Below are 27,424 nucleotides of genomic sequence, written 5' to 3' on the forward strand. Positions count from 1 at the left end.
GGTATTATTAAGAGAAAAAAATCATATATATCTATTTTTTTTAATTTCAAAACTTGTGATTTTCGAAAATCGAAGAACTTTTTGAGTTATCCTTCTTTTGATTAATTCGTTCCGCCTAGTAATCTGCAATAATCTCGAAAATGCATCAACCTTAGTAAGCTCCCACAATGCAACGGAATCTTTTTATTTCCACTTTCTCTGACTTGGAAATTTAAATGTTGTTAAAGTTGTGTTTATATTTAAATCTTACACTCAATGTTAAAATTTTTGTTTGAACTATTCTCTGACAATTGAATGTAAGTACATTTTTGTAAAATAAAATCGTATTTGTTGAAGACATGTATTTTTGTATTCCAAAAACATGATCGGTTATCGCCGTGTATAATTTTAAGGGTTTGACAGCTATTTTAGTACGTGCATGCTCTAATTGTATACCGTTATTTATTTCTTTTAAACCATGACAAGACCATATTCTTGGTTTTGTTTAAAATAAATTTAACTTAAATATACTGGGTCTTATTTTGTGTTGTCTGACTTCTCTAAAATGTGTTTTTCATTGACACACCCTGCTAATGCATCTCAATCATTACATTCCTTTTGGGATTCTGACCTGGAGATATTTTTTTACCTTGACTGGTGGTGGTCTAAGAGAAAAAAATATCTCCTGTGTCCAATCCCAAGACGGATTACTCTATGATTAATATAATAATAAGTCAATGATTGAACAGGAAAGATTTGAATTTAAGATGAGATAAGCATTGGCCTTACAAAATGTAAGTGCCAGCGAAGTCAGAAGCATAAAGAAATAAGTGGAAGGTGAAATCTTACATGCTCATGAAGAAACCTTGCGTATTTTTTGTCAGCCATGTTACTGTTAACCTCCTAAATGGTAAAATATGTTATGAAATACGATGTTATTGTCCTAATGCTTTCTGACTGCTTTTGTCTGTCAGATTTCAAATATCTCATACAGTTTTGATTTATAAGGGGTCAAAGTGGACACCTTAAAAAAATGGACATTATAATATCTTGTCTGATACAGAATTTTATTACTTGAATTTCAAATGTATGTGCTATATTGTGTCCATAATGAATTGTTAGTCTCTATGCTTAAGTGTGTCAAAAATTTGTATTGTGTCCTCTTGCCCCAACTGTTCAGGGTTTGACCATGGAGGTCATATCATGCTGTGCTTGGCAAAGCTCTTTATTTACAAAATAATTTCTTGAAGCTTGCAGTCCCAGCCAGACTCATTTTTTTACTGGACAGAAGGCCCTGTAATTATTAAACTTTTATTGGACCTTTAGAACTTTTCAGTGTTCTAGGATTCCCATTATCCGTTACCCGTGGTAAGTGAGTTTTCAGGTCGGGAAAAGTCCTTTGGGAGCCTTTGGTTACCCATGGGGAAGTCATTTTAAAGTTTGGGTATGTTGAAAAGGAGTCCTTACTTTCCTGACCTGTGGCAATTTTTTCTGAATTTATTTCAGCAGAATTTAAGTTCTATTCTTTAGAAAACATGATTGTTTCAATTTGCTTTTTTATTTTAGATAATATAGTTATTATAATTATATCTCTTTTCTTTCATTAAAGTCGAACATGATCGTGATGCAAAAACAAAAATTTTTGATCCGAAAACTGTAAAATAAGAAAATCAGTATTTCAAAATTCATAATTTTGAACAAATGAATAGTCTCTTTCGTCATTATATATTTGTTTGCAAATGAATATGAAATGTATTGATGGGAGAGGGGACACCTGAGTCTGAGAAAGTGACTAAAGGGTAAAAAGCCAGAAAAATGTAAAAGTTTCCACACAAGTTTTTATAATAGTTAAGCCCAGAGCAATGTTTTTTAAATACAATACTAAATGTTTGAATGGTAAATTCAAAATAAAAATGGATCTCCATAGTTTTGGGTTCACATCCTCTAAGAAACCAAAACTTGATAAAAAGGAAAGGGATAAAATTAACCCTATTTTATCTTGGCCATGAAAACATGTTGAACTTGAGCCTGAGGATATATAAATGAAGAATCAAAATTGTTATTGCCTTGTTATCTAAGCGTATTCATTTATAAGAAATCAGACAGTAAAAATACATCACATTCTCTGCTTCTTAGAAATGATTGCACTTGTTACCAAATCATATGACACATATTTTGTCTTTGAAATGTTACTTTCAATGTGGGTAAGTTTATTTAAAGTGTGGGTTAGTCATTTTTTGGAGGCCACTTACCCATGGTAAATCAAATTGACCAAAAAATCCTAGAATACTGCTTTTACCAGACCTACAATCAAGAGTTGAAAAAATATGAAGAGGCAATCCGAAGCCGTAAATCAAGGGACAGGAAAACCATGGCAACTATAAACATATATCCTTATCGCTTAATGTGATGAATTAACCAAAATCAGTAGTGAATGGCTTTGTGGTTATAAATTGGTTGTTTTTATGTGGGTTAGTCATTTTTTGGAGGCCACTTACCCATGGTAAGTCAAATTGACCAAAAAATTCTAGAATACTGCTTTTACCAGACCTACAATCAAGAGTTGAAAAAATATGAAGAGGCAATCCGAAGCCGTAAATCAAGGGACAGGAAAACCATGGCAACTATAAACATATATCCTTATCGCTTAATGTGATGAATTAACCAAAATCAGTAGTGAATGGCTTTGTGGTTATAAATTGGTTGTTTTTATGCTTATTGTTGTCATTCCCTGCAAAGACCTTATGATTAGGAAATAAAACTACTGTATTGTATTGTATAGTACATGTATAAACATGAAACCCTTTAACCTGTATGATCTACATGTATTGTGTTGAGCACAGATTGTGAAAGCTCTAATTCCATTTGGGATTAGTTAAACCCCATCCAAAACTTGGTAAAAAACTAATCGGAAAATGTAGTCAGATTCACTGTAATGTAACTTGTTTCAGTTTAAAAAATAAATGAAAACATAAAATACATCAGTTTTTGACTATACAGAATAAAAGTATCAGCTATGAAGTCATTTAAGAGACAATTCCATCACTTTTCACTCGTCATTAAATTTTCACTGCCATTGCTTTTTTCTGGGCACTGTTTCCTTCCTGGTAAGCTTTCCAAATTTGGATTTTCTTTTTGCATACCTGGTTTGCAAGAGAAGGTAGTTTTTCTTTTTTTTTCTTTTCAAGGGACAGACCGTTCTTCTGGCATAGCTTGAAACTCGTGAGTTCAAATGTAGTTGCAAATTAAAAAATTCATGTAATATGACAAAACAAAATTACCAGTAAAAAGCAGGAAAGATAACTAATAAATTGTAAAAACCAAATCAGATGTTATTCACACACGTTCTGTTTTTATTTGGGTAAAATTGTGTCATATTAGTCCTTGAAAACATACATATGTCTTTAAAGTTTCTGTCAGTGGAAGTTTCTCTTTATTAAATATTCTACCAGTAGTCTTGTTTCTCAAATAAAAATACAATCAATGGTTACATTCGGAAAACCTCAAACATTTACAAATGTACTTCATACTCTTAGAATGTATGCGGATCAGGACCATTATTGAAGAGCGTGTTATCAATATATTGATTGGTCTGTTACTTGTAGACATATTCAGTTTTAGAAGGACTATTTTTGTCGTACTGCGATAAAAAACCATTCTTTACCAAAATTTCTCAGTATTGTTATAAAACTATTTTATTAGTAATTCTAAAAGGGGCTAGAAGCAAGTACTTTAAAATGCTCAGACAGTAACTTGAGTTCCATTCGGTGCCATACCACAAAAAAGAAGGCTTGGAAAGTTTTTTTTTGTTTTTTGGTTGTGACTTGAACTGTAGGAATTGTGGGACTAGGGCCAAAAAAGAGTCAGTATTAGAAACAAACATTTTCATTCTGTACACTTTATGTGAATAGATTTTTTAAAAACTGTTTTACAATCAAAGAAAGACAGGGATTGATTTTTGGGCTTGTATCTTAGCCAATAGTGAATATGGGGCCAAAAAAGAAACCACTTTGATTCTGTTCAAATTTTTGTCCTGTGTCAAATATTTTATCCCTGACAAAATTTGGAAATTTATGTATTAAGTAAGCTTCAATGGTGTGTCCATACTCTTTACAAATGTTCAGGATTCAACCTCTGCAGGCATATAAATCCACACCCTGGGAAAATATTATCATACCCCACAAACAAAGTTTAGAGAGTACATAGGTATCACCTTGTCTGTCTGTCCCACTGTCCACATTTCTTGTAAACCCGACTCCTCCTAAACCGCTCAAGGGATTTTTATGAAATTTTATAGGAAATTTGGGTATCATATATAAATGAACATGAAGGAATATAATTACTGTCAGAGTCTCAAAGGGAGACAATTAAAATTAAGGATTTTACATGTTAAAACCTTGTGAGTGCAACTCCTTCAAAACTGCTAAAGGGATTTTCATTTTATTCAATGGGAAGGTTAGGTATCATATGTAGATTTGTGTAAAGGAATATAATTTCTGTCAGAGGGCTCCAAAGGGAGATTAGTAAAATCAAGGATTTTACATATTAAAATCTTGTGAGTTCATCTCTCTTTCTAAACTGCTAAAGGGATTTCCATTTTATTCAATGGGAAGGTAAGGTATCATATGTAGATTTGAATAAAGGCATATAATTTCTGTTGGAGGACTCCAGATTGAGATAATCCAAATTTAGAGTTTTATATGTTAAAACCTCATACATGTACTTGTAAGTGTGACTCCTCCTAAACTGTTCAAGAGTTTTTTTTTTATGAAATAGACCCTTTTGTGGTAAGTTGATGAGCATGCCCAGTATACATTTCTGTGAGGTAGGGCTTGGATAGAAAAAAAGAATTTTCCTTGTAGAAGTGTATATTGAGCATGCACTCTGCATGCATCCTCATTGACTCTCCTACAGTTAAGCACAAAGGGTCCTTTTTTATAGGATGGTTGGGTATCATAACTTAATTTACAAAAAGAAACATAATTACTGTTAGAGGACTCAAAGGGGAATGTAATCCAATTTTAGGGTTTAATATGTTAAAACCTTGTAAGTGGAAAACCTCCTAGACTGCTGAAAGGATTCTTATTAAATTTTATAGCAATAATGGGTATAATAAATGTGTGTGTGTGTGTGGATGTGCATGAAGGAATATAATAACTGTTGGATGACTCCAAAGGGAGATAATCCATGAAGTATTTTGCATAATTTAAGTTCATTTGAAGCAGGGGTGTTCTCTTTGTGGGCTTGCACATAGTACTTCTAGTTTATATTAATATATGTGCCTAATTATACTGTTTGAATTACAAGACCAAACCCCTCTTATCGAATGTTTCTAGTTTAATTTTTGTTGTGTTCACATGGTACAGGCAAAGTACGTTTTTAGCTTACATGTACATGTTGCTTGTGTGACTCTCTATTTGGACAAATGTTGTAAGCATGATTTATAACTTTTTGAAGAAGTTGGCTGGACTGTGAGGCTAGAGCTAAATCATCATCCTTGTATTTTTTTGTGTCTAAATACTGATTATTTTGAGAACTCAGCATCACCATGAGTTTATTGATCAGAAATTAGATAGAAATCGGTTGGATTTTTCTGTGTGATTCATATTGCATTCCTGTTGTCAATTTTTCCATTCTTGATGCAGATTTATCACAATCCTTGGATTCATATCAGTGACAAGCCATAGAATCTAAAGAGATCAATAGCATATGGCTGAAAACTACTGGTTATATTTTAAAGTTTGTCTGCATTCTTGAAAGTTCAGCATTTCCTGAAATGGAGGAAGCTAAAACCAATACATAGTGCAGTGATACCTGTATGGATTTTAGTGGTCTATTTATAGACCATGAGTAACTGGAATAAGGAGACAATTGATTCTTACAATGTTATTTATAGTTCAATAAATACAAAGTGATTTGTTTACTAAATTATATTTAACATGTGCAGTTTACTTGGTAGAGAGATCAAGAAGAAAGAAATCATGTCGAAGGCCAAAAGCCAACAGCCAGCAGTTATCCATAAGGTGATTATGGTTGGGTCTGGAGGTGTTGGGAAATCTGCTCTGACATTACAGTTTATGTATGATGAGGTAAGAAGATTACTCAGCTGTAAACAATAATTAGATAGGTTGGGGTTCTTCAAATACAAAGATTTCAAGTTAAGCAAATTTAATTTAGCTAGAATTAACCATAGTCATCATTTTATAATAAATATGTATTGTACATGGATATTGAATGTACTCATAACTGTAAATGCACAGAAAATGTAGTGTGCTAATTTTTTATTATTATATCCCCCCGCAAACAAAGTTTGGGGGTATATAGGAATCACCTGTTGGTCTTTCTGTTTTGTAAGTGCAACTCCTTAACCATTCAAGGGATTTCAATGAAACTTTGTAGGAAGGTTTTGCAACATACATACACATGTATTTAGATATGCATGAAGAAATGTACATGTAGTTACTGTGGGGGGGGGTTTAAATGGAGATAATCCAACTTAAAGTGTTTTACATGTTAAAAACTTGTTAGGCCAACTCCTAAACCATTCATGGGATTTTGATTTGAGCATTGGGCAAACATGTAGATGTGCATGAAGGAATACTGTTACTGTCCGGAGACTGCAAAGGGATAAAGTTTACTGTGCTGGAAATAACTTCAACTACATTTGAAGCCGGGTGTTATATTTTCACAGTATTTCTAGTTTTAGATATGAAAACACAAGAAATGATATCTTGCAAACCATGGTCACTCATAACACAATTCATCACAAACTGCAAATTGATTTCCATGGAAAATATTTTTTTACAAAAAGATAATGATTTGAGCAAGTGATTTAAAATGATGACATTTAAAGTAGGTCAAAATTAATGAGGTCTTGGTAATAATTATTTATGTATTTTTTTATCTTTCTACCATTTATTCATAATGATATTACCATACATAATTTTTAACAGAGGCTATGTAGAATATCCCCTCATCTAAATTTCCTTGATTAAGGTACAGTGTACAGTCTCTCTGACAACCTGATTTATCAAAGTTGTATTGTAGTTTTAATTAAGAAGACTATCATCGATTTCAGACTAAAATGTATTAAATACCTAGAAAATAGGATCATACCCAAGAGAAGTTGAATTACCTGAAGACCTAATTGCTTTTCACGTCTTTGGAGTCTTGAGATTGTAATGAATATGGCTATTCTTCTATCACTAACGTGTAGACATGATTTGTATAAGTCAATGTTCATGTCTTGACATGATTAAACCGGTCTGCTATGATAGCTAGAGAACATTTGTCCACACCCTACAGAGTTGTTCGAAAATTCAAGTCATGTTTTGAGAACCATCTGTCTGTTTCCTGCTACCCTACCTACCCCAGGGAGGGTGGATTGGCATGCACAGGAAAATGGTCATTTTTGGTGATTTTTTGTCATTTTTCACTGGACGTGGGCCTCACCAGAGGCACGACTGTTCAAAGTACAATTTTTCCAAAGCTTGTTCCCACTGATGGTCTTTTAAGACAAAAATTGTTCATTATTCATTGTAAGTGGAAGGTCAGGTGTCCTCAAAGGAGTCACTCGTGAGAAAAAATGATGATTTTTTGCAATTTTTCCGACTTTAGATTGGCCTAAACCGGAAGCGGTTAGTATATGGGGTTGACACCATGGTTGTGGTTAGAGACATCATTATTCTATAGAAATCAGGTGAAATGAAGCACTATGGATCAATTCTGTTATTGATAGAGGCCAAGAATTGAGCCCAACTCCTAAAAAATCATTTTGTGGCCACTCTAACTCATGACCTGTTGTTCAGCTACAAAATGTATCAAGTCCTTATTTTTGATAAAACTCTGTTTAAGATAGCCTCATTTTAAAGCACATTCACTCTGCTTTCTAACCAAATCAAATTGTCGTTTTCAAAGCTAAAAATAAAATTGCAAGAACCCAAAAATTCGAAAAAAGCCCAAGACCGTATATATACAGTTTCCGCATGGTAAAGGTTAAGATAATGGCCAAAATCATTCTCTAAATTTCTTTGAAAAGACTGACTGGCACATTTGTATTTTGTATACATTATTTTATGTATGTTGTACATTTACATTACATCAAAATATATGTTCTTATACCAAAATACATGTTTTACTTTAGTTTGTTGAGGACTATGAACCAACCAAAGCAGATTCTTACCGAAAAAAAGTTGTTTTAGATGGAGAAGAGGTTCAGATAGACATTTTAGACACTGCAGGCCAAGAGGACTATGCAGCCATTAGAGACAATTATTTTAGAAGTGGAGAAGGATTTTTATGTGTATTTTCTATAACAGAACAAGAGTCATTTCAGGCTACTGTAGAATTTAGGTACGTATACACCTAATAATTTGTACTTTATACAGTGTATTTGCAGTATACTTGTAAATCTGATAGTTTATTGTATGTCTTAGTGAAATTCTCCTATTCTCTAACTCTTTATTGATTATTAAGGGATGATGGACTTAGCCTGCTTATTCCTCTTAACAGTTAATTTTCACAGCAGTTATATTTTTTCTACATGTATTCTAACCTTAAGTTATTTTGTCTTTTTCTGGGTATTTTCTACATGTGAGGGCTTCATCATAAAACAAATAATTCTAACCTCTGCCATCAAACACATGCCTGTTCATTCATGTATTGATCCTCTGTCTGCAAGTGTTGAATAAAGGTAGAAATTTCCTCAATAACATTACATAATTTACTCAACAATTTTCATAACACCACCAATAGAAAACTGTAATATTGAAAAATGAAAAAAAGAATCTCAGAAATGTTGATTTGATGCCTTTGAAAACAGATTTAAATCAGTGATATTCATGTTGTCTTTGATAACTTGTATATTCACTTGTTGAAAGTATAATAATCTGTTGAGTATTGATCATGTACACAGATGTATTGATTTGATTGCAATTTGAAACTATGATGGTTATAAGTAAGCCAGAATTTGACTCCCTCCCAACCTGCATCCTGTGTTCCTCTGATAAAATATGATAATTACTGAAATAATTTTGACCTCATGTGATGATAAATTATGAACAGTTCATATCTATTAAGAGAAATCTGCAGACTTATTTGGGTATGCCTAAATTTTGTAATACATGTATATTAAGGGATTGTTACCAACTGAAGTTATGAATTTTAGGTCTCCAGCTGCCAACACTCAATATTAAAGTCTGTGGAAGCCAGTTACCCGTTCTGTATCTAACAAACACCTATTTGATGCTTTTGTGTAGCATAGAATTAGATAAACTTCTTATTTTACATATAAATAGGTTTTGGGGTTTTTAATCCTTCAGGATAAAAAAAAACCTTATATCATCGATCTATCACTGGAACTTCCCTAGTTTTTCTGAACACTATACAAAAACATAGTTCAAATGTAGTATAATTCCTTTTATATCATCCAATACCTCTTTTAAATATATTTCTTGCAATTTATCTACTCAATAATATTGTGTTATTTATGCAAATAAAATTAAGATCTAGTCTTCATATCAACTCTAGATTTGAGGGATTCCTTTTTGGCCTTGAAATATAATAAGTAATAATTTTACATTATGGGGATTTATTTCTTTCAGTAATGTGTAAAGAAGAATAAAATTTGTTTAATATTTTGATTTTAATATACTTATAAGTCAAATTATCCATCCTATCATTAATATTTTACCATTTATAAGCAGGAGGTGAAGAGCAATGATTTAAACCAAGTAAAATTGGCGGGAAAATTCAAATTGATTAAAGTGTCTAAATTTTGAAAATCTTGTATAAAGGAAATTATTTTCTTATGCTGATTTTGGTTTTGTATGTAAATGCACATTAACTTTTGGATAGATTTAAAATTGGGGAAAAAGGTGAAATGGAACAAAAATTTGTAAATGTGTATGAAGTTGGATCAGTAGTATAGATTGACTTTCAATTTATACAAATTAAAAAAGGACAGTTCTTAATAGTATTTTAAATTCAATATATGATAAAATCATATAATCTTTGAAATTTTGTTCATGCTACAATTTACACAGAAATCAAAAACTGCCAGTGCTATCAGCATTTTGATTGGTTTTTATACTTCCGTCTGAGACGGGATGTATTATGGTATATTTTTGTTTGTCCGTCCCTCCGCCTGTCATCCACACTTCGGACACTAACTCAAAAATCTTTCACCAACTTTAATGAAACTTTGGTGAATTATTCATATTATTGAAGTAATCTCCTTTCGATTTGTATAAATGTCTAATTTTATGTTTTCGTGTTACTAAGGATTCCCGCTTTTAAAAAAAAGCCGGAAACGGCCAAGGAAATTTTATTTGTTGAAAAATAGTTTAAAACAGACCATTTGTTATGATGATCTACTAATAAATATAAAAGGTACTTGGTAACCTTGGTAACCTTATCAGAAAAGTGTGTTTTATACAAGATAGAAATGTATGGGTGAAAAATCAAGACAACAAACTTAGTTAAACTTGAGGTAGCCTTGATAGTGCCAAATTTTTTGTGTATTTTTTATTTACCTTTTTTTTCGGGTGGGGGGGAGGTATTTTACGCAGCTCTTTACTACTAAAGGAAGTATAGAAAAAAATGTGCATACAGTTTCTGTATACATATAAATGTACACAAACTATATGTACATGTATGTCAAATTGGAGCTGGGGGTTTCATTTTTTGAGCTTTGCGCACACAATTCTGTTTTTTATTCCATTGTTGATCTATGAAAAGTTTAGGTAGGTTTAAGTCTAAAGAGAACATTTCCACATGTAGTAGACAATTTTACCCATCAATTTAAGTATCTCCAACAATTTGATTCTATCTACAAAATTAATCACAAGCTGTTACCAGTCTACCAGGTGTTACCTGATGAACATATGACTGGCAGATAGTAAACAATGTTCAACTATGTTCATTTATATCTTTTAATGCTGTTGTTATGCATCATGTGAAATAAACATCAAATAAACAACTGTACGATTTCATTAACTGTATAATGAGAATATAATTATGACTGCAGCACTTTGTGTCTTGAAAATCAATTTGATTGATATAGATACATATGTAAATGAATTCTGTGAATGTCTGGTGTTACATCATTGATTACTTTGGCAGTGGCAGCAACTAAAAAAGGGATGTTTTTGTGATAATGTTTGATTCACTAGGCTAAAAATACCTTATGTAAGATTGATTTGAATACCATTTATATTCTTTATTGTGAAACTTGCAATTTTAAAAAAAATCCTAATATCTATTTTACCTCATGTTTGGTATTTAAACAATCCATTTATCAGGAATGTTTTTTCTAGGCCCAATTAGAACATATATGTACATGAATATGTTTTCCCCCAAAAGTGGTTATGGTAGGATTATATCAAATTCAGCCTTGAGAATAAACTTGGTCAAATCAACATGGGTATTGCATTATCGATAATCCATAAGTGAATATGTGCCCAGTTTTCAAATGTGAAATGACTTTTGGTTTAAACCTGGTTTCTATTTCAAGTTCCTGACACTGTCTATACCATGGCATCTTGAATTTATTTGGGTTAGTTAATTTGACTTGTTAAACAATGATTCAGGGCTCGTGGCCAAAGTAAGAAACAGTGTCATAATGTTGTTTTAAGGTTATATTAGTAATAACCAACAACCCTTAGTGTACTACATGTAGGTGTTAGTGGTCGGTCGACATCATGTTTTATACATCAGTAATAACCAACAGTCCTTGGTGAACTACATGTACATGTAGTGGTAAACATTGTGTTTTATACTTGTACAACTACAATCAGTTTTGATTTTACAGATGTGCACTTCAATTTCTTTATTGGTACTCCATCTTTCTACATCTCTTAAAGTTGTTGCTCTAATAATTGTATAGTTCATTAATCAATATTAGGAGTGAGTGTAAGCTTTTGTTTTATTACTAATTACTAGTAAACTCAAATACAGTATTTGAGTTGGTTCAGAGTAACAAAAGAGTTGCAATGTAATGTCATATTAGAACCTGTCTACATTTTAGACAGGCACATTTAACATGTAATACAAATGTTGTAAATATGAAAACTGACACAAAGAGCTGTAGAGCAGTTAGGAATAGATGTAAATACAGATGCACACTCAAAATAAAGTAAAAACATTAACTTCTTACAGAAGTAAAATGCCCTTTGAACATGTATTTGTTCTAAAAATTTTGGCAGTTCACTTTTAAGATTTTCAGTAATGAAGTTATTTATAGATGAAAATTCTGAAGAGAATCCCAAAGAAAACGTAAAATTGATATACATTATAATTCTGACAGATTTACTACCCTGAATTGTTGTGCATAAGGGATAGCTTACAGATGTACACATAAAAACATAGAACTTGAATGTAATCTTTGAAACTTTATTATTTGATTAAACGCCTATTTCTACACAATGTATATTCAGTGGCGTTGTACAATGCAAAAAATAAAAATATAAACATACAATAGAGCAACTGTACAAAACATATATACTTATACCAATGATAAAACTGGCATCTTACACTGTTAACTTATCACTACTTAAGCTCAGAATAATGAAAAATAATCTTCAAAATACAGTGACTTTAATTGACTTTTGAAAATATCAACAGATTTGAAATTTCTTATGCTAACTGGTAACTCATTCCATAATTTAGGATCAATAGTACAAAAACTTCTATCTGAAAATGATTTCTTCTTGTTAAAAGGAATAACATAACAACCTACAAAAGACTCTGATGACCTTAGTGTACGTTTAGACACTTAAGGAGAAAATGAATTAATTAAATATGACGGTGCATTACCAACAGAACAATTGTACATGTATGTTAATATTTTAAAACTGATTTGAGCTTTTACTGGCAGCCAATGTAATTCATAAAGAGTCTGTTTAGAACTCTCATACTTAGAGCGATTCAATACCAATTTGGCGCACATGTTTTGAATGCGTTGAAGTTTTAACAATTCGTTCTAAGAAATACCATACAAAATAACATTGCAATAATCCAAATGTGAAACAACTAAAGATAACACTAGAGTTTCCGTGGCTTCTTTTGACAAACATTTTCGAATACTTTTTATCTTGAAAAAAATTATCATGGCTGTTCTACATTTCCTTTTTTTTATGTTCTTTGAAATTTAGAGTGTCATCCAAAAAAGCACCCAGATGTCTGATACAGTTTTCTGTGAGATCAGTCCATGTAAATATTAGTTCATATTAAAAATTTAAAGCAATATGGCTAGGTTGTGTTTTTCATTAGATTAGATGTATTATTTGGTGTCTGCAGGTACACAGTGTATTTATAATTTGTAAGGAAAAGCTAAACTTTTAAAATGCATCTACCACACTGTGACGGTACTAGTGTTTATCAAATTATGTTTCATTTGCAGTCTGGACTGTTGCATATTTTCAGCTATTCAAACCTTTCCCTGGGTATTAAATTATTGGGAAATCAGTGTCCAAATATCATTTCTTTCAAATTTTACCACCTAAGTGGTCATATTGTAGCATGCTTGCCCTAATTGTGAAAGGTCATGGGTTCGATTCACAGTCAAGTTGTCATGAAGACAGTAAAATTGGGATATGTTGTATATACATTTGTATAAGCATAGTTAGACTAGAATGTAAAATGTCTACTGCCTGATTCTTAGTTAGTCCAGGAGATTATTATATTAAGAGGATAACATATGAAATATCATAAAATTCCACTGTAGTTTTTACATTTGACCTGCAGTGTCTCAGTATTATAAGATGAAAGAGGCTGGTGTCTTTTTACATTTCTCTCTATGATCTGTTTATTTTAGAAATCCTTGATTGTTTAGAACATCTGTACATATAGTTCCATAATCATTATTGAGAGCCAAACCTATTCTTTTCCAAAATATTTTTTTTAAAGCTGTAGTAGATATTTCTTCTTATTATATAGATAGCAGTGTATTACAAAATGTCCTTAATTCAGTAATTCCACTCCTTGACCATCCTCCCAAGTGATGCCTTTCTTCCCTCAAAATCAAAATGTCCTTAATTCAGTAATTCCACTCCTGGACCATCCTCCCAAGCCAAGTGATGCCTTTCTTACCTTAAAATCAAAATGTCCTTAATTTAGTAATTCCACTGCTGGACCATCCTCCCAAGTGATGCCTTTCTTCCCTCAAAATCAAAATGTCCTTAATTCAGTAATTCCACTCCTGGACCATCCTCCCAAGTGATGCCTTTCTTCCCTCTTAGTTTCTGGTGGCTTTTGATTTGTTTGTTTTTGGTCATATTAACTAAACTTGATGTCACTGATTATTTTGGGATATCAAAATTTTAAAAGATATTTTGAAATAGCAATAAATTATGGAGAAAATAAATGGGAAAATTTATTGGTTATCAAAAATAAGAAAGAATATATCAGTAACCACTCATGCCAAGAACACTTGGGTATGAGATCCAGGCACTGATTAAATCTCGATGAGTCTTGGGCACTTGTGATCATTTCCCCAGGATTCACTCTTTCTGAATAATAATGCTTTAAGTAAATCTATGTTTGGTTCTTAACTACCTACATTTGTGTATAGTCTTTTAATTAAAGCTTTTACATTGTTATATGTCACTTTTGTAAAAAAAATCGAGGAAATATGCCTCATTTCCTATCCACATTTTGCAGGGAACAAATATTGAGAGTGAAGAATGTGAGTGACAAAGGAGAAGACACCATTCCTTTTCTGTTAGTTGGGAACAAAGCTGATCTAGAAGATAAACGTCAGGTTTCTGTAGAGGAGGCCCAACAACGATCACAGCAATGGAAAGTCCCTTACGTAGAAACTTCAGCTAAAACTAGAGCTAATGTAGATAAGGTAAAAGAAATGCTGATTGGTACAGTTTATACTCCTGTTCAGTTTTAAGAAAGCATAGCAGAAAACAATTTGCTTTTGATGTTGAAAAGTTTGTAAACTTGTAGTGAAATCCATCCAACCAAATTCTTGTCAGACTGAATGTATAGGTATTAAGTCTCCTGCCTGTGTCAAAACGGGAGATCTAGTCACTTTAAAAAATAATTCTTATTTGAATTTTCAGCTTAAAATCGTTACAGATTACCTGTACTTCAATTCTTGTCAAAACAGATTGATCTCGGTCCTGTGATAAAGATAATTTACTAATATTGTAATATAGAGAAACATTGTTTGTCATTGAGAATTCAGAATAAAGTTCAAATAAGGCCTGTTGCTAAAATTTAAAAAAATGTTGTGAAACCCTAAGCAGATCTGCTTTGAGAAAATTTTGAGAGGAAAATCTGCCACTCTAGAAAATTCCAAAGGTTAACACCTATTGACTGTTCTGTGTATGGAAGGCAGGTGGTCTGTTCACACATGTTAGACAATCACTGTGGAACTGATGTGAAGAGATTTTAGAAGGGTTGCATACATGTAGATAGTCTTCCAGTTTACTCAGGGACAGATATCTTAGTAGAACAACTGTGTTGCTTTTAATGTTATGGTTAGGGCATACTTACATGTAGTTTAAACCCAAATCATAGTATTGGGTACAGTTTGTGGTGCTTTAATTTAATATTATCAAAAATGCATCTGATGAAGTTCATATTGGGTACATATGAAAAAAAGGACTACTTTTTACCAAATTGAATTAAATGGTTTAATTCTGTAGTTACCATGTTGCATCAGAGTCAAGGCTACATGTATAAGTATGTGGTTTGCTGTTTATTTATATACACAGACATAACAATCGTGTGAAAGCTTGCTAGTGAAATCTGCCCCAAAATTTATGTGCCCAATTCATGTGAAAATCATATCAAAATATTTTGTTTCTGCATGGTTTCTGTATTCTTGTTAATGAACATTATAGTTATTTTATATTGTAGATTTTGCACCTAACCTTTAAAAGCGTTGCTATTTCAATCATCAAAAGTTTCAGTAATAAGAAAAAGTACACTCTCACTCAGTAGAGTTTCTGAAGTGTAATTTACTGCTTCTTTACAGAATCAGCTGGAATTTTAATGAACATTCAATGATAGTTTAGATATGCTTTGAATCATGCCTGTGTGACTATGATAACCTTTGCATAGTACATAATAAGGAGAGAAATACTAGTGTTATCTACACCTTACAGGAATAATCATTTATCTGTAGCCCCCCTCCCAGGAGATAGATTCTACATCAAGGAGATTGACTTGTTTTTTTTGCTTATATTTTGATTCAGTTGATCAGTTAATGCCATTGGGATATATAATAAGTATTTACTATGCAATTATCTTTGGATTTACTTATTTTCAATATATTGAATCCTGAATTAATTGATAATGGTCAAGTTATGGAGTTCTTATCGTCAGCTTCAAAGTGTAATAAACAATATACATATACAAATAAACATTCATGAATTGAAATAGAAAACTAAGACATGTACTTGGAATTTGAAACATTTCATTTTGATTCCAGATATAATATACATGTATCATGTTAAGATATTAATTTTTCATGTTTTGAACTTTTCATTTATGTGACAATTTTTTCCACTGATTTTTCAAGAATTCAGTAGGGTTCTTTAAAGGACTGTTTCTCATTAGAGGGTTCTTAAAAAACCAAAAAAATAAAGAACCTCATATGTAACCAACTTTACTTGATTCTAAATTGTCTAAATTTGGCAAAAGAGTTTTCTAAATGAGCCAGTAGAGACATTTCTGTACTTAAAATGTCCAGGTATTAATCCCCACATTGTTGTTTCTCCATTAATGAAATTCTTAAGTTAGATGACCAGTATTTGATGAGTTCACCCGCTCTGATCTTTACTCATGATTTAATCCAAACAAGACCAGAGCATTAGCAACATCTCATGTTATTTGTAATTTTGCAATGTAACATCACAGTGACAGTTATACCTATAGGTAGGTTTTCTGTAAAGTGCAGTTTTATTGAAGACATCAGAATTTACTGTAGTGAGTTTTTTTTCCACTTATGAGAGAAAGTTGTTGACTTCTTTACTCGTTTTGCTGCATTGCATTTGTGCTAGCGATGAAATTCTCAACACTTGTGTAAGAAATCCCAGATCATCAAAAAGGACTCTTGGAAGAACCAATCATTCTCAACTACGCCTCATGAGTATAATGCATGTACACCTGTACAAATAAACAATATACTATTGACATCTATATCATGTGTACTCAACTTTCATCTTGTACTTTTTTTACACATGGGAGTTTGCTACCAAACAAATTTGTAGTTTCATTATTGTGTTTTTGTTCAATAGAAAGTAGAATTTGCTTCAAATAAGGCCATTTTACCGGGTAAAATTATTTCAAAATCCTGTGAAATTCCTGAAAATATCTTCCAGAGAATTAGATTCCTAAAGTACTATTTTGGAAAACCTGCAGATAGGGGACCCCCCCCCCCCCACACCCCCTAGTGAATTGGTATGGATTCGCCATTAATCTGCCTTCATTTTTATTAACTGACCATTTATGTTTTGTTTGCAGGCATTTTATGATTTATTGCGCATTATGAATAGAGCTAAATTGAACACACGAACTCTTGGAAAGTCTGGAACATTCAAGAAGTCAGCATCCATGAAAGCCAATACCGCTCCAAAATTAGATCCCATTGAACAAAAAGAAATGAATAATCAACAAAAATGTTGTGTTCTGCAATAAAAAAAATAGATGTGGCTCAATTTGATAAGCCATTTATTTATTTTTTCATATTATGATGGCAAATTCTACTTAAAATCAAATTTGTATAAAACAACTTGTCTATTATAATACATGTATTATCTTACTGGATATTATGAAACCAACATATCAGTGGTGACTATTTTTTTTTTTTTTTGGTATGGATTTATTTTGGCTATCAACAAGTGAATAACTACATGTTTATCATTAATCATTTAGAAAAAAGCTAATTTATGGCATAAAATTATTTACAAACTTCTTTTTCCTTAAAAAAGTCTGTTTGTTTAAAATTAGACATTTATTTCATGAAATGTAAGTTCTTGAAATTAACTTGGTTCTTTTCAGGTAGTGTCAAAAACATTTATTATTGCACTCTCTATATTTATACTGTTTGTAAATTTGGCAGTTTTTTTTTATTTCAATTTGGCTTAAAAAAGATGCTGACTTCTTCATGTTAATTAAAGGTTTGTTATTTTTTATTTTATCCTCACCATCACATGTCCCTCAAGGTATCTACATCCTTCATCACTCTCCTGCAAGGTACCAACATTCCTTGATATTTTGCAGCTTTTGATATTTCCCAAGATATTTTTTCAGAAGCCAACAAACACCTGCCAGAGCACATTTTCTATCCAATTTTCCTGTCATTATATGTGAACTTTTTACTTGATTTTCACACACTTTAAATCAATACTTGCTCAATGTTTAAGGAAGTTTTGCCCAATGTTTAAGGAAGTTTTGCCCAATGTTTAAGAAAGTTTTGCCCAATGTTTAAGGAAGTTTTGCCCAATGTTTAAGGAAGTTTTGTTCCTTATTGTTGTTGATCTGAACATGACAGACAACTGCCTTAGTGTGTTTTTTTTTTAAAGATCTTTCCTTTGAAAATGAGACTTTATTTCCATGTAACAGTCAAAATTTACACTATCTGGCCCGGGTTTCATTAAAAAACTCAAGTAGAGAATTTTCTCATATAATGAGTTTTTTCTCAAATCTTCAATTTTATGTTATCTGATTGATGGAAATTAATGGGAGTTAAAGATTGAGAAAATTTTTCATGAAACAAGGCCATGTCCGGAGTGTTCTAGCAACTATATGTACTGTGAAAAATCACCCCAAATTGAATTTTTATGGTAGTTACTAAATAGAGCTGGCCTGTTCATCAGCATGAATTGAAGTACATGTTTTGCATAATATCCAGTTATGCATTGTTGAAAAAATTATCTTTGTGGGCCAACTAGAACAGGTGTTTACTTCAGGCCTAAACAATGAAAAGCTCTGATACTAAAATTAAAAGTTGTTAAAAAAATGACAATGATGATATATGAGCACGAGGGTATTACTTTTCATTGTGTACCCAGGATGTGACATTTTATGAGCAAATCAGCTGGTGTTTCTAGAAAAGCAGAAGTCACTTGCCCTACTGGTGCACCTGGTGCATGTTCCCAGTCTGGGTTGCTCATTTATGTTTTTATTGGTGTGTTTTTTCATGTCTTTTGTTGTTCTATGTTCATTGTTTAGTCATTGTCACTAGATTAAATTCTTATTACTGTACAAAACCTAGTTCTCTTGATTTCCCTTGATTAACATAGCATGTGAAGTAACTGTCGGATCATTATTTGAATAGAAGACTGTCTAGGTGAAGATTGGGTCTTTTGTGCCTCGAAGTCAGATCATAAGTCTGGAAAAACTTATTGAAAGATGGACTTTTTGGGCAGTTTACACTTCATGAACTACAAATGCTGTTTATGAGCATGCGTTAACTGCCCCAAAGTTAGTTATTTGAGTATAATTTGGTCAGAAATTAATTTTTATTTCTTGTTGATTAAAATCAAAATTAAGATTGTCCTTCATCAATGCTTTATTTACTTTTGAATTATTTGAATTGTGGGATGCAGACCTATCAAACATTAAAGATAATGATGTCACAGTACCAAGTTAGTTTATGGAAAATAACTTATCTTGGCCAAATGAGATATAAACAAACAAATTAAATTATAAAAGGATGTATAAAATGTAAGATGATAAGTATACATTTGTAAAATATTGCATAATTTCCTGTCATATAAAAATGAGATGGTTGAGTTTAATTTAGAAACTTGTTTTAAATTACAGTTAAACCAAAAAAAAATAATTCTCCACCCATATGTATATATATATATAAATACTACTACTTGAGATATATATTTATCTCCAGGATTTTATTCCAGGACATGTATTTTTAGATTTGATTAATTTAATGTTATATGTAAATACATCAGTTGAGGACAAGTATTTTTTTTTTTGGAAAATAAAGTTTTAAGTGTTAAGATAAGCCACCTATTCGTTCAAATAACACCTTTGCTTTCCTAAATTTAAAACTTTAGTAGTGTTCTTTTATTTTAGATACAGAGATAACCAAACTGCTTATTTGAGGAATTCAGAGTTAATTCCCCTTTGTCAGTGTAGTACATTTTGTTGATTTACTTATGTAAAATACACATGAAAAAAGACTTTTTTTTCTAGATTTGTAAGAACATATTTGATATACTTTGTGATGAAAAATCAAAATAAAATTAGGTTTCACCTTAAGCTATAAATACAAGACTGAAGACCTGCAGTGGGTGAAACATGGTCAGCCTTATAATTTGACTGTGTGTACCATAACATATAACAAAAGAAATATTTTCAGATTTGTCAAATATTTTTGGTAGAAAAAGTTGAAATGCTCTGCCAGTGAGCAATGCAGGGGCAGATGACTCTTATCAAATTAAAAAATATTGTGATATTTGATAGCTAGAGATAAAAAAAATAGTCAAAATGCATTTAATGGATCATCGTTGTAATCTCACTTAATTCACCACAAGTGCCACACCATAAAATAAAAGTTGAGATCTGTTTTGGGGGGATATGACTTGAACTTCTTAGGAATTAAAACAAGAAGACAAGTATTTTCTGTTTATCCAGATAATAACTTGTTTTATTGGATTTCTATGAAGTTATACCGTTAGGTTTTTTAAACATCACAATAATATGGTTGGATTGGTTTTAAAGGTTTCCCGAATGCATAGGAAGAGGGGTCAGAAGCAAGCTTTATAACTAAAAGTCCCACTGAAAACCATAAACAATTAGTAAAATTCTCCAGAGGCTGTTTTTCACAATATTTATTCTTTTGTTTATTTTTGAAATGTAACTACCAAAAACAATAAAAAATCTCAAGTTAGACATTTGTTAAATGTTACTTTATTTAATTACAAGCTAATTTGCATAATAAACAAAAAAAAGGTGGAAAGTTCACTAAAAATAAGCCTATTTCAATAGTAAAATAAAACACAAAAAAAGAGTAACTATTGTGTAATTTGTTGTCTAAAGAATTTGGAAGTGAACATTTAAGAATATGAAATGTAATTCAAATTTCGTTTTCTTCTCATTCATCAAAGTAACAACCAACATTTTTGTCTGGGTTTCCAGGGTTCGACACTAAAAGTGGTCAAGTAGTTATATGCCTACCTTATTTGAGGGAGTACAACCTTGAAGTTCAAATTGCTAGTCCTTTGGGCACTCTTAATTAATTCTTAATATTGTATTATTCATAAGGAGAGGATTGCAAAAAAATTTTGAGGACCACTTGATTCAGGAATCAAAAAGTTATTGTCAAACCCTGGTTTCTGGGCATTAACTTTACTGATAAATCTCAATGGTATTGTACTATTTGGTTTCACAAAAGGGAAGTTTTGATGGATATAGAAGTTATGGTCCATCCTTTTTAGTTGGATTGAAGTATAACAAATAAGCTTTTCTTCAACTTTAAATAAATTGCTTATTTCCTACATCTAAATATCAAATTAAAAGTTTTTTAACCACTTTCATTCTTGTCAAGTGTTTAATCCAAAAGAGGTGTATCAAGTTTGATGTCAATCATGTTCCAAATCTTCCGGCTTTAACATCTGTGGTCATATAAAGCTGAACCATGTAACACACATCATTTTTCTTTTGTGTACTAATTTTTGAATGTTTTTTCTTGAGGACTAAAAGAAAAAACATGACTAATAAATCTTTATCTAGTAAGATAAAAACCCTGTAATTGATTTGTCAAATTCTAGGGTAATGATAAGCATTTATACTTTAACTGTATCTTCTAATTAGTGAGCCAAGTTCATGAAAGTTTATGTACATTTTCATGATTATAAAGGTTTGTGAGTCAAGAACATTTCATTTGTGACTTACTGTGTGCACAAACAATTTATTTTTAAGTATTTTAATGTATTATACATCATGTTACTGCAGTAAATAGACTCCTATATCCTCTTCCTTGTCACTTCCTAACCTTACACTAGTTGTCACTATATACATGTACATGTATGTACTGTATACAACAATACATACACCTGCAACAAAATAACATGGGAAACAACTGGTAATGCTTCCAGTTGAAGTTATATCAATATGAAGAGAAAAATACAACCACAGAAAAAAAACTATGGCTATGTTTTTTCATTATCTAGTCCAATAAATTTAATATGTCATGGGAGTGTAATAATATATTTTTTTTTTCTCTCACATGCCCCCAATTAGGACAGATAAAAACCTAAGTTATGTTTATGATATTCAAGCCCTGTTTAATAAGCTATCTTATTAACCAACTACCCAAATGCGTTAAAATATGTCAACAACAGATGAATTCAAACCGAGCATCTTTACGGGCCAATATGAAAAAAGAGGGCCAATATGGACCAATCCAGGACCAATACGGCATCATAACTTCCGGTCGTTTGACACCACCATTTTGAGGTGGAATTGGATTTCATGAACTTTGATCACCAGGACTGAAAGCTGCAAAAAAAGCAAAAAAAAATATTCCATTTTATACAAAAGGATATTTAAGACTGATTAAAGCATCAACCGACACGTTTTTGGTAAAACACTAAAACAACTGTTTTACAAATCATCAAGTTGAGTTTGTTAACAAATTGTCAATAAATATATAATTTCATATTGGCCCTATTATAGGTTTCGGTCAATCATATTGGCGATGCCTTGGGACCAATACGACTGCCTCGACCAATATGACAGACCTCAAACCTAGTACAGGGCCAATATGAAATTACATATTTATTAACATGTACTACTAGTAACACATATTCACATGATATATATACCTATATATGGTTACATATAATAGAGGTATGTTTTATGAAAGTATATACCGGAAAAGGAAGTTTCATATAAACCACTAACAGAACCTGGTTTCAAAATTACCACTGTAGTAAACAAGTATTTGGTTGTTATTTAAGGGATGATAAAACATTAATAGTTCAATTATAAATGGACAAAACTTTTTTGAAGAATAGGAAAAAAATGTTTTTAGCAGTTGAGAGAAAATATGTAAATCTAGAACTTTACATAACCAATTTTTTAAAGTGAGGTATTAAGTGATATTTAAGGATAGAAGGAGGAGGAAAAATAGCACTGTTGATGTTTTCTCTCAGAAATGACAGTTTAAGCCGACAGTTAACAATATTGTACTTTTTATTCTGTAGGTATTTTATGATTTGATGAGAGAGATAAGATCACGGAAGATGGAAGCCATTAAACAGAACAACGGAAAGAATGTTAATAAGAACCGCAAATCAAAGAGAAAATGTACAATTTTATAACAAACCTTTAGTATGCCTTTTACATGACAACTATTTTAGTCATTTGGCTTGATAGAAATGTTTGAACTCATGATGCACAATCATTTTCTGCTCCTCTTACACAGACAGTAATTAGAACTTTCATTTTTCCAATGCCATAGGCAGATTTAAGCAAAAGCATGACTGCCTCTTACATTCAAGCAAAGTAATTCTGTTCAATGATTTTAAAATATCCTGAAGAAGTAAATGATTATCATTTTGTCAACTTATCATTCCCTTTTCTTCAAGTTTTACATACTATCATCAAATTTAAAATTGTCAGTGTTTCCATGTGTGTAATTACCTAACATTTATATCAAGCCTTTATATTTTACAATCATTACTTGTAAACCCTCCTATGTATTTTTTTGTGTTTTATAACCATTACAAAGCAGTATTTATTTTTCCATGGAATCAAGCAGTGAAATGGAAGTATGTAATAGTCAATCAAAATAAGTAATACTATTGAAGACAGAATGAAAGGTTTTATTCTCTTTAAACAAAAAATAAGCTTTTTAATTGGTGTTAAAAGGAAAAAATGCATTCGTTTTAATGCTTTGTCAGCCTTTTAAGACAGCTTGGTTCTCATGAAACATGTATTTTATTTACTGTAAACTGTGCAATTTTTTCAGCAGTTTTAGTTTTTGCTATTTTCATGGTAATAATAAGCAAAATTGAACTGTCATGAATTTGTTTTTCAAAGAACATCATTATACAATATGTGGAATGGTCGTAAATTTAAAACTGCATGAAAGCATATTGATTGCAGAAACCGCAAAAAATAGACAGCGCAAAAATTTCTCTGTTTACAGTTGTGTCTTTTTGCAAATATCACATCTTTTATTTATCTTGAGTAGTAGCAGTTAGCTAAGTATTTACACTTAAACTCTTTTATTATATTTGATTTTGTTGTGCTACAACAAAGTTAATGTACAGTAGTAATGATATTCTATTACTATAAAGAAATGAGGATAACTCTTGTGTTGTTTTTTATGTTTTGTTTGTTATAATTTGTCTTGAACAACTGAGAAATTGAATACTGTATTCTTTTTACTGTACATGCTATTTAATGTTTCAAGTGTAAGTCTCTGTAAGAATCAGGCAAAGTTTCGAAAATCAGAAACCTGATATAAAAAAAATATTTATTCACTCAAAGGTGATTTCGGAAGGATGAAAAATGAGGGTTTTGACAGAGTTATCTTTCCATGAAATGTTCATTTTCAGTTCATTTCATTGAAATTACAAATGTATAACTCAATTTACCAAAAAAAGATTGGCAATAGTGTGCTCTTTCTTTTTATTCTGTTGGTACAAGTAGTCAAATTACACGATCAAGATGGTGGGTTTGATCATACCATGTTTTACCCACTGCCTGATTCTTACAGAGACTATTGTTTAGTTGAGATTGCATTAAGCTGGTTCTTGGCTGACTACTACATTACACTTCAAGCGAGAACCATTTCAAGGTTGCATTTGGTAATATACTGAGGCTGAATAGAAAAGGAGCACTATAGAACATAGGTATATTTCAGTTAGATTGTTATGTGTTGCCATAGTAATGTTTTGTAATGTTACCGTAAATGAAATCAGGGGGTTTCAATATGTTTCATGGAGTTATCAATGTGTATTTTTTGTTTCCCGCTTTTGAAGACACTGGAATGTTGCTAAAGAACATAAAATCCATTGCACTCTAGTAATTTTTTTGTGTGAATCAAAGACATATTTTTATCTACTGTCTTCAAATGTGTAATGTCCTCTGTCGAATTAAGTATGAAATACTTGTGCATGTATTTTTGTTTACAGGGTGTATGGTTAATATGATACATCAGTTAGCATGAGAATATGTATTCATTTAATATATTTTCCCACCTTATAATTAAACCTTTAAAAAATAAGTTTTATTGTAATGCTCATGAAATATAAAGAAAAACTTCTGTAAACTGAGGCTGAATAAACCAGACTCCTGTCATAACCAAACATCTTCATATCATTAAAACCTGTTTAAACAGACCACCTGCCTAGATTGAACAAATCCTAAAGGGGCACTGTCAGTTTAATTGGATACCAAATTATAACAATTTAATGGCTATTAACTTGGGTAATTCATTCAAAGAAACTCCCAAGATTAGGGCATTTTCAATATTGAGAGTGTTTTCAATAAATAATAAGAACCACATTTATATAGGTTTTACAGACATAAGAAATGTAGAGGGGCGTCGGTTTAAATTGTAATATTAAAAAGTTATTTGTGTGTTTTTTATTTGGTTGCATGTAATCTTTATCAAGCTATATATAGCATTTTACAATGTTATTTGTTTTATATGATCACAAAAAAATTATTATAAAGGTATGTAGCACTGTTATGTTATTCTTTTTTATATTATGTGTAATAGCAAAGAATTCCATGGAACAAACTTTTAGTTTAATCTTCTTTTTATTGTTATTGATATAGAAATCAATCCCAACTTTCAAATTTCCATTTTTTATGTCTAATATGCTTCCTTCAGATATTTCATTTCAATTCTTGTAAACCAACTCCATTACCTGTTACTTTTATGAAATGGTTAAAGGTTTTATCTGAACAGACATTTTGTTAAATCTATATGTCACTATTTGTTTTGGGTAATTTACTTTTCAATTTCTTACATGTCAAAAACTGGCATTGAAACTATAGGTTTGTTGACGAAATTTGACTGAATATTCTTTTGTTTACTGAAAACAAAATGGGATGAATATTGAAAATAATCCACATAAGTTTTTTTTTTTACTGTGCATCTCATTTTTATTTTTCTCACCATATCCCTAATGAAGTTTTTGTTTTTCACATCATTTTTCTATGTAAAGTCATTAGATAGTTATTTCAGTCAATTTTATTGATATCCGTTGTACTGTATTATACAAGTTTAAAGGCTGATCATTTGACCTTAGTGAAGGTCATGTCAGTTTAGGTTACTCACTGTTTTCAGTTAAGATTTCTTCTGACTATGTCATGTTTTATGTGCTGTTATTAGATATGCAATGTTCACTCAGTATCGAGTCTTTATGTATATAGTAGAGCTAGATTTTAGATAGGCTTTCATTATGTAAATACCATTCTTGATTGGTGCATTATTATTAAGTTATTATATTTTCATAACTTACTATGTGAAGAAGATACTTCAAAATAATGACATGTATTATTGATTGTGAAATTCAGTTTGTTGTCCTAAAAAGGATGCTGCAAAGTTTAAAAAGTAGAAATATTAAATATATTTATGACATTTTCCAAAAACAGGAACATATAGAATTTTTTTTACAAGGTAGACAAATTTTTGTGGGTTCTTATAATATTCAATTCTTGTCATTTTTAGCATGTGTAATGCAATATGTCTGTTTGTTTGTTGTAATCAATACATGGCTTTGAAGCTTGTACACCTACATGTTCTCTATGTAAGATAAAGCAGCATTACATGTATGTGTTGTATAAATATGAAATATTTTAATTATGTTATTACTCTTTTTTTGTCTGTCTATTGGCACAACTGATGTATATTGGCCAATAAAAGTACTCAAGAAGACCAGCTTTAATAAGCTCTTCTCATCTAATCATTAGATTTGATATGTAAGTGCAAAGTTATTATTTTACTTTTTAGGGGGAATGGATATTTTGGAACTGCATAAATGGTAAAAAGATGTTTTATGATATATTTTTACTTCATAAAAGTAAGGTAAATTGTAGCCAAAATAAAGTCAAGCAAATTTTCTATATTCTTCTTAATGATAACATCAACAGTAAAAAAACGTACCTGTTTGATTCAGTTTCGAAAGAATTTTATCTAAACCTTTTTTGGATGTATAGATTAAGAATTACTCGTATCTTGATTCTTATATTACACAGAATAATCGTCTGTTATTTATGATTTATAGAAACATTAATTGATGCAGTATCATAAAGATGTATTCATTGTAAAAAAACTTTGTCACTATTTATAGCTCTTCTATTTATATCTAGTATTATGTTCTGCTACTATATAATTTCTTGACATAAATGATAAAAATTATAAAACCTTTATTGTTCATTCGATTTATTTCTCCCTTAACCCTTGTCATGCTGAGCCCTGACTTATCCGGGCTTGGCCCTGTTT

The 27,424-nt window shown here is 31.1% G+C and overlaps 1 protein-coding gene across 4 annotated transcripts; it reads left to right on the forward strand.

Annotated features, from left to right (window-relative positions):
- The first annotated feature begins 139 nt into the window (after positions 1–139).
- On the forward strand, positions 140–27,349 carry LOC148603902 (ras-related protein O-RAL-like). 4 transcript variants are annotated; one of them, XM_088551653.1, is made up of 6 exons: positions 140–296; positions 5,939–6,068; positions 8,123–8,331; positions 14,638–14,827; positions 17,458–18,113; positions 23,166–27,349. In XM_088551653.1, the coding sequence occupies exons 2-5, from the start codon at positions 5,961–5,963 to the stop codon at positions 17,629–17,631; spliced, it is 681 nt and encodes a 226-aa protein (XP_088407779.1). In that variant the 5' UTR covers positions 140–296; positions 5,939–5,960; the 3' UTR covers positions 17,632–18,113; positions 23,166–27,349. The 4 variants fall into 4 exon arrangements, with proteins under 4 accessions (XP_088407779.1, XP_088407781.1, XP_088407780.1 ...); XM_088551654.1 differs by having other exon boundaries at positions 149–296; positions 5,927–6,068; XM_088551655.1 differs by lacking the exon at positions 17,458–18,113.
- Positions 27,350–27,424: the final 75 nt, after the last annotated feature.

This window comes from Perna viridis, chromosome 11, assembly GCF_037379345.1.
Source record: "Perna viridis isolate PV_CMFRI_1.1 ecotype Kerala chromosome 11, ASM3737934v1, whole genome shotgun sequence".
NCBI lineage: Eukaryota > Metazoa > Mollusca > Bivalvia > Mytilida > Mytilidae > Perna > Perna viridis.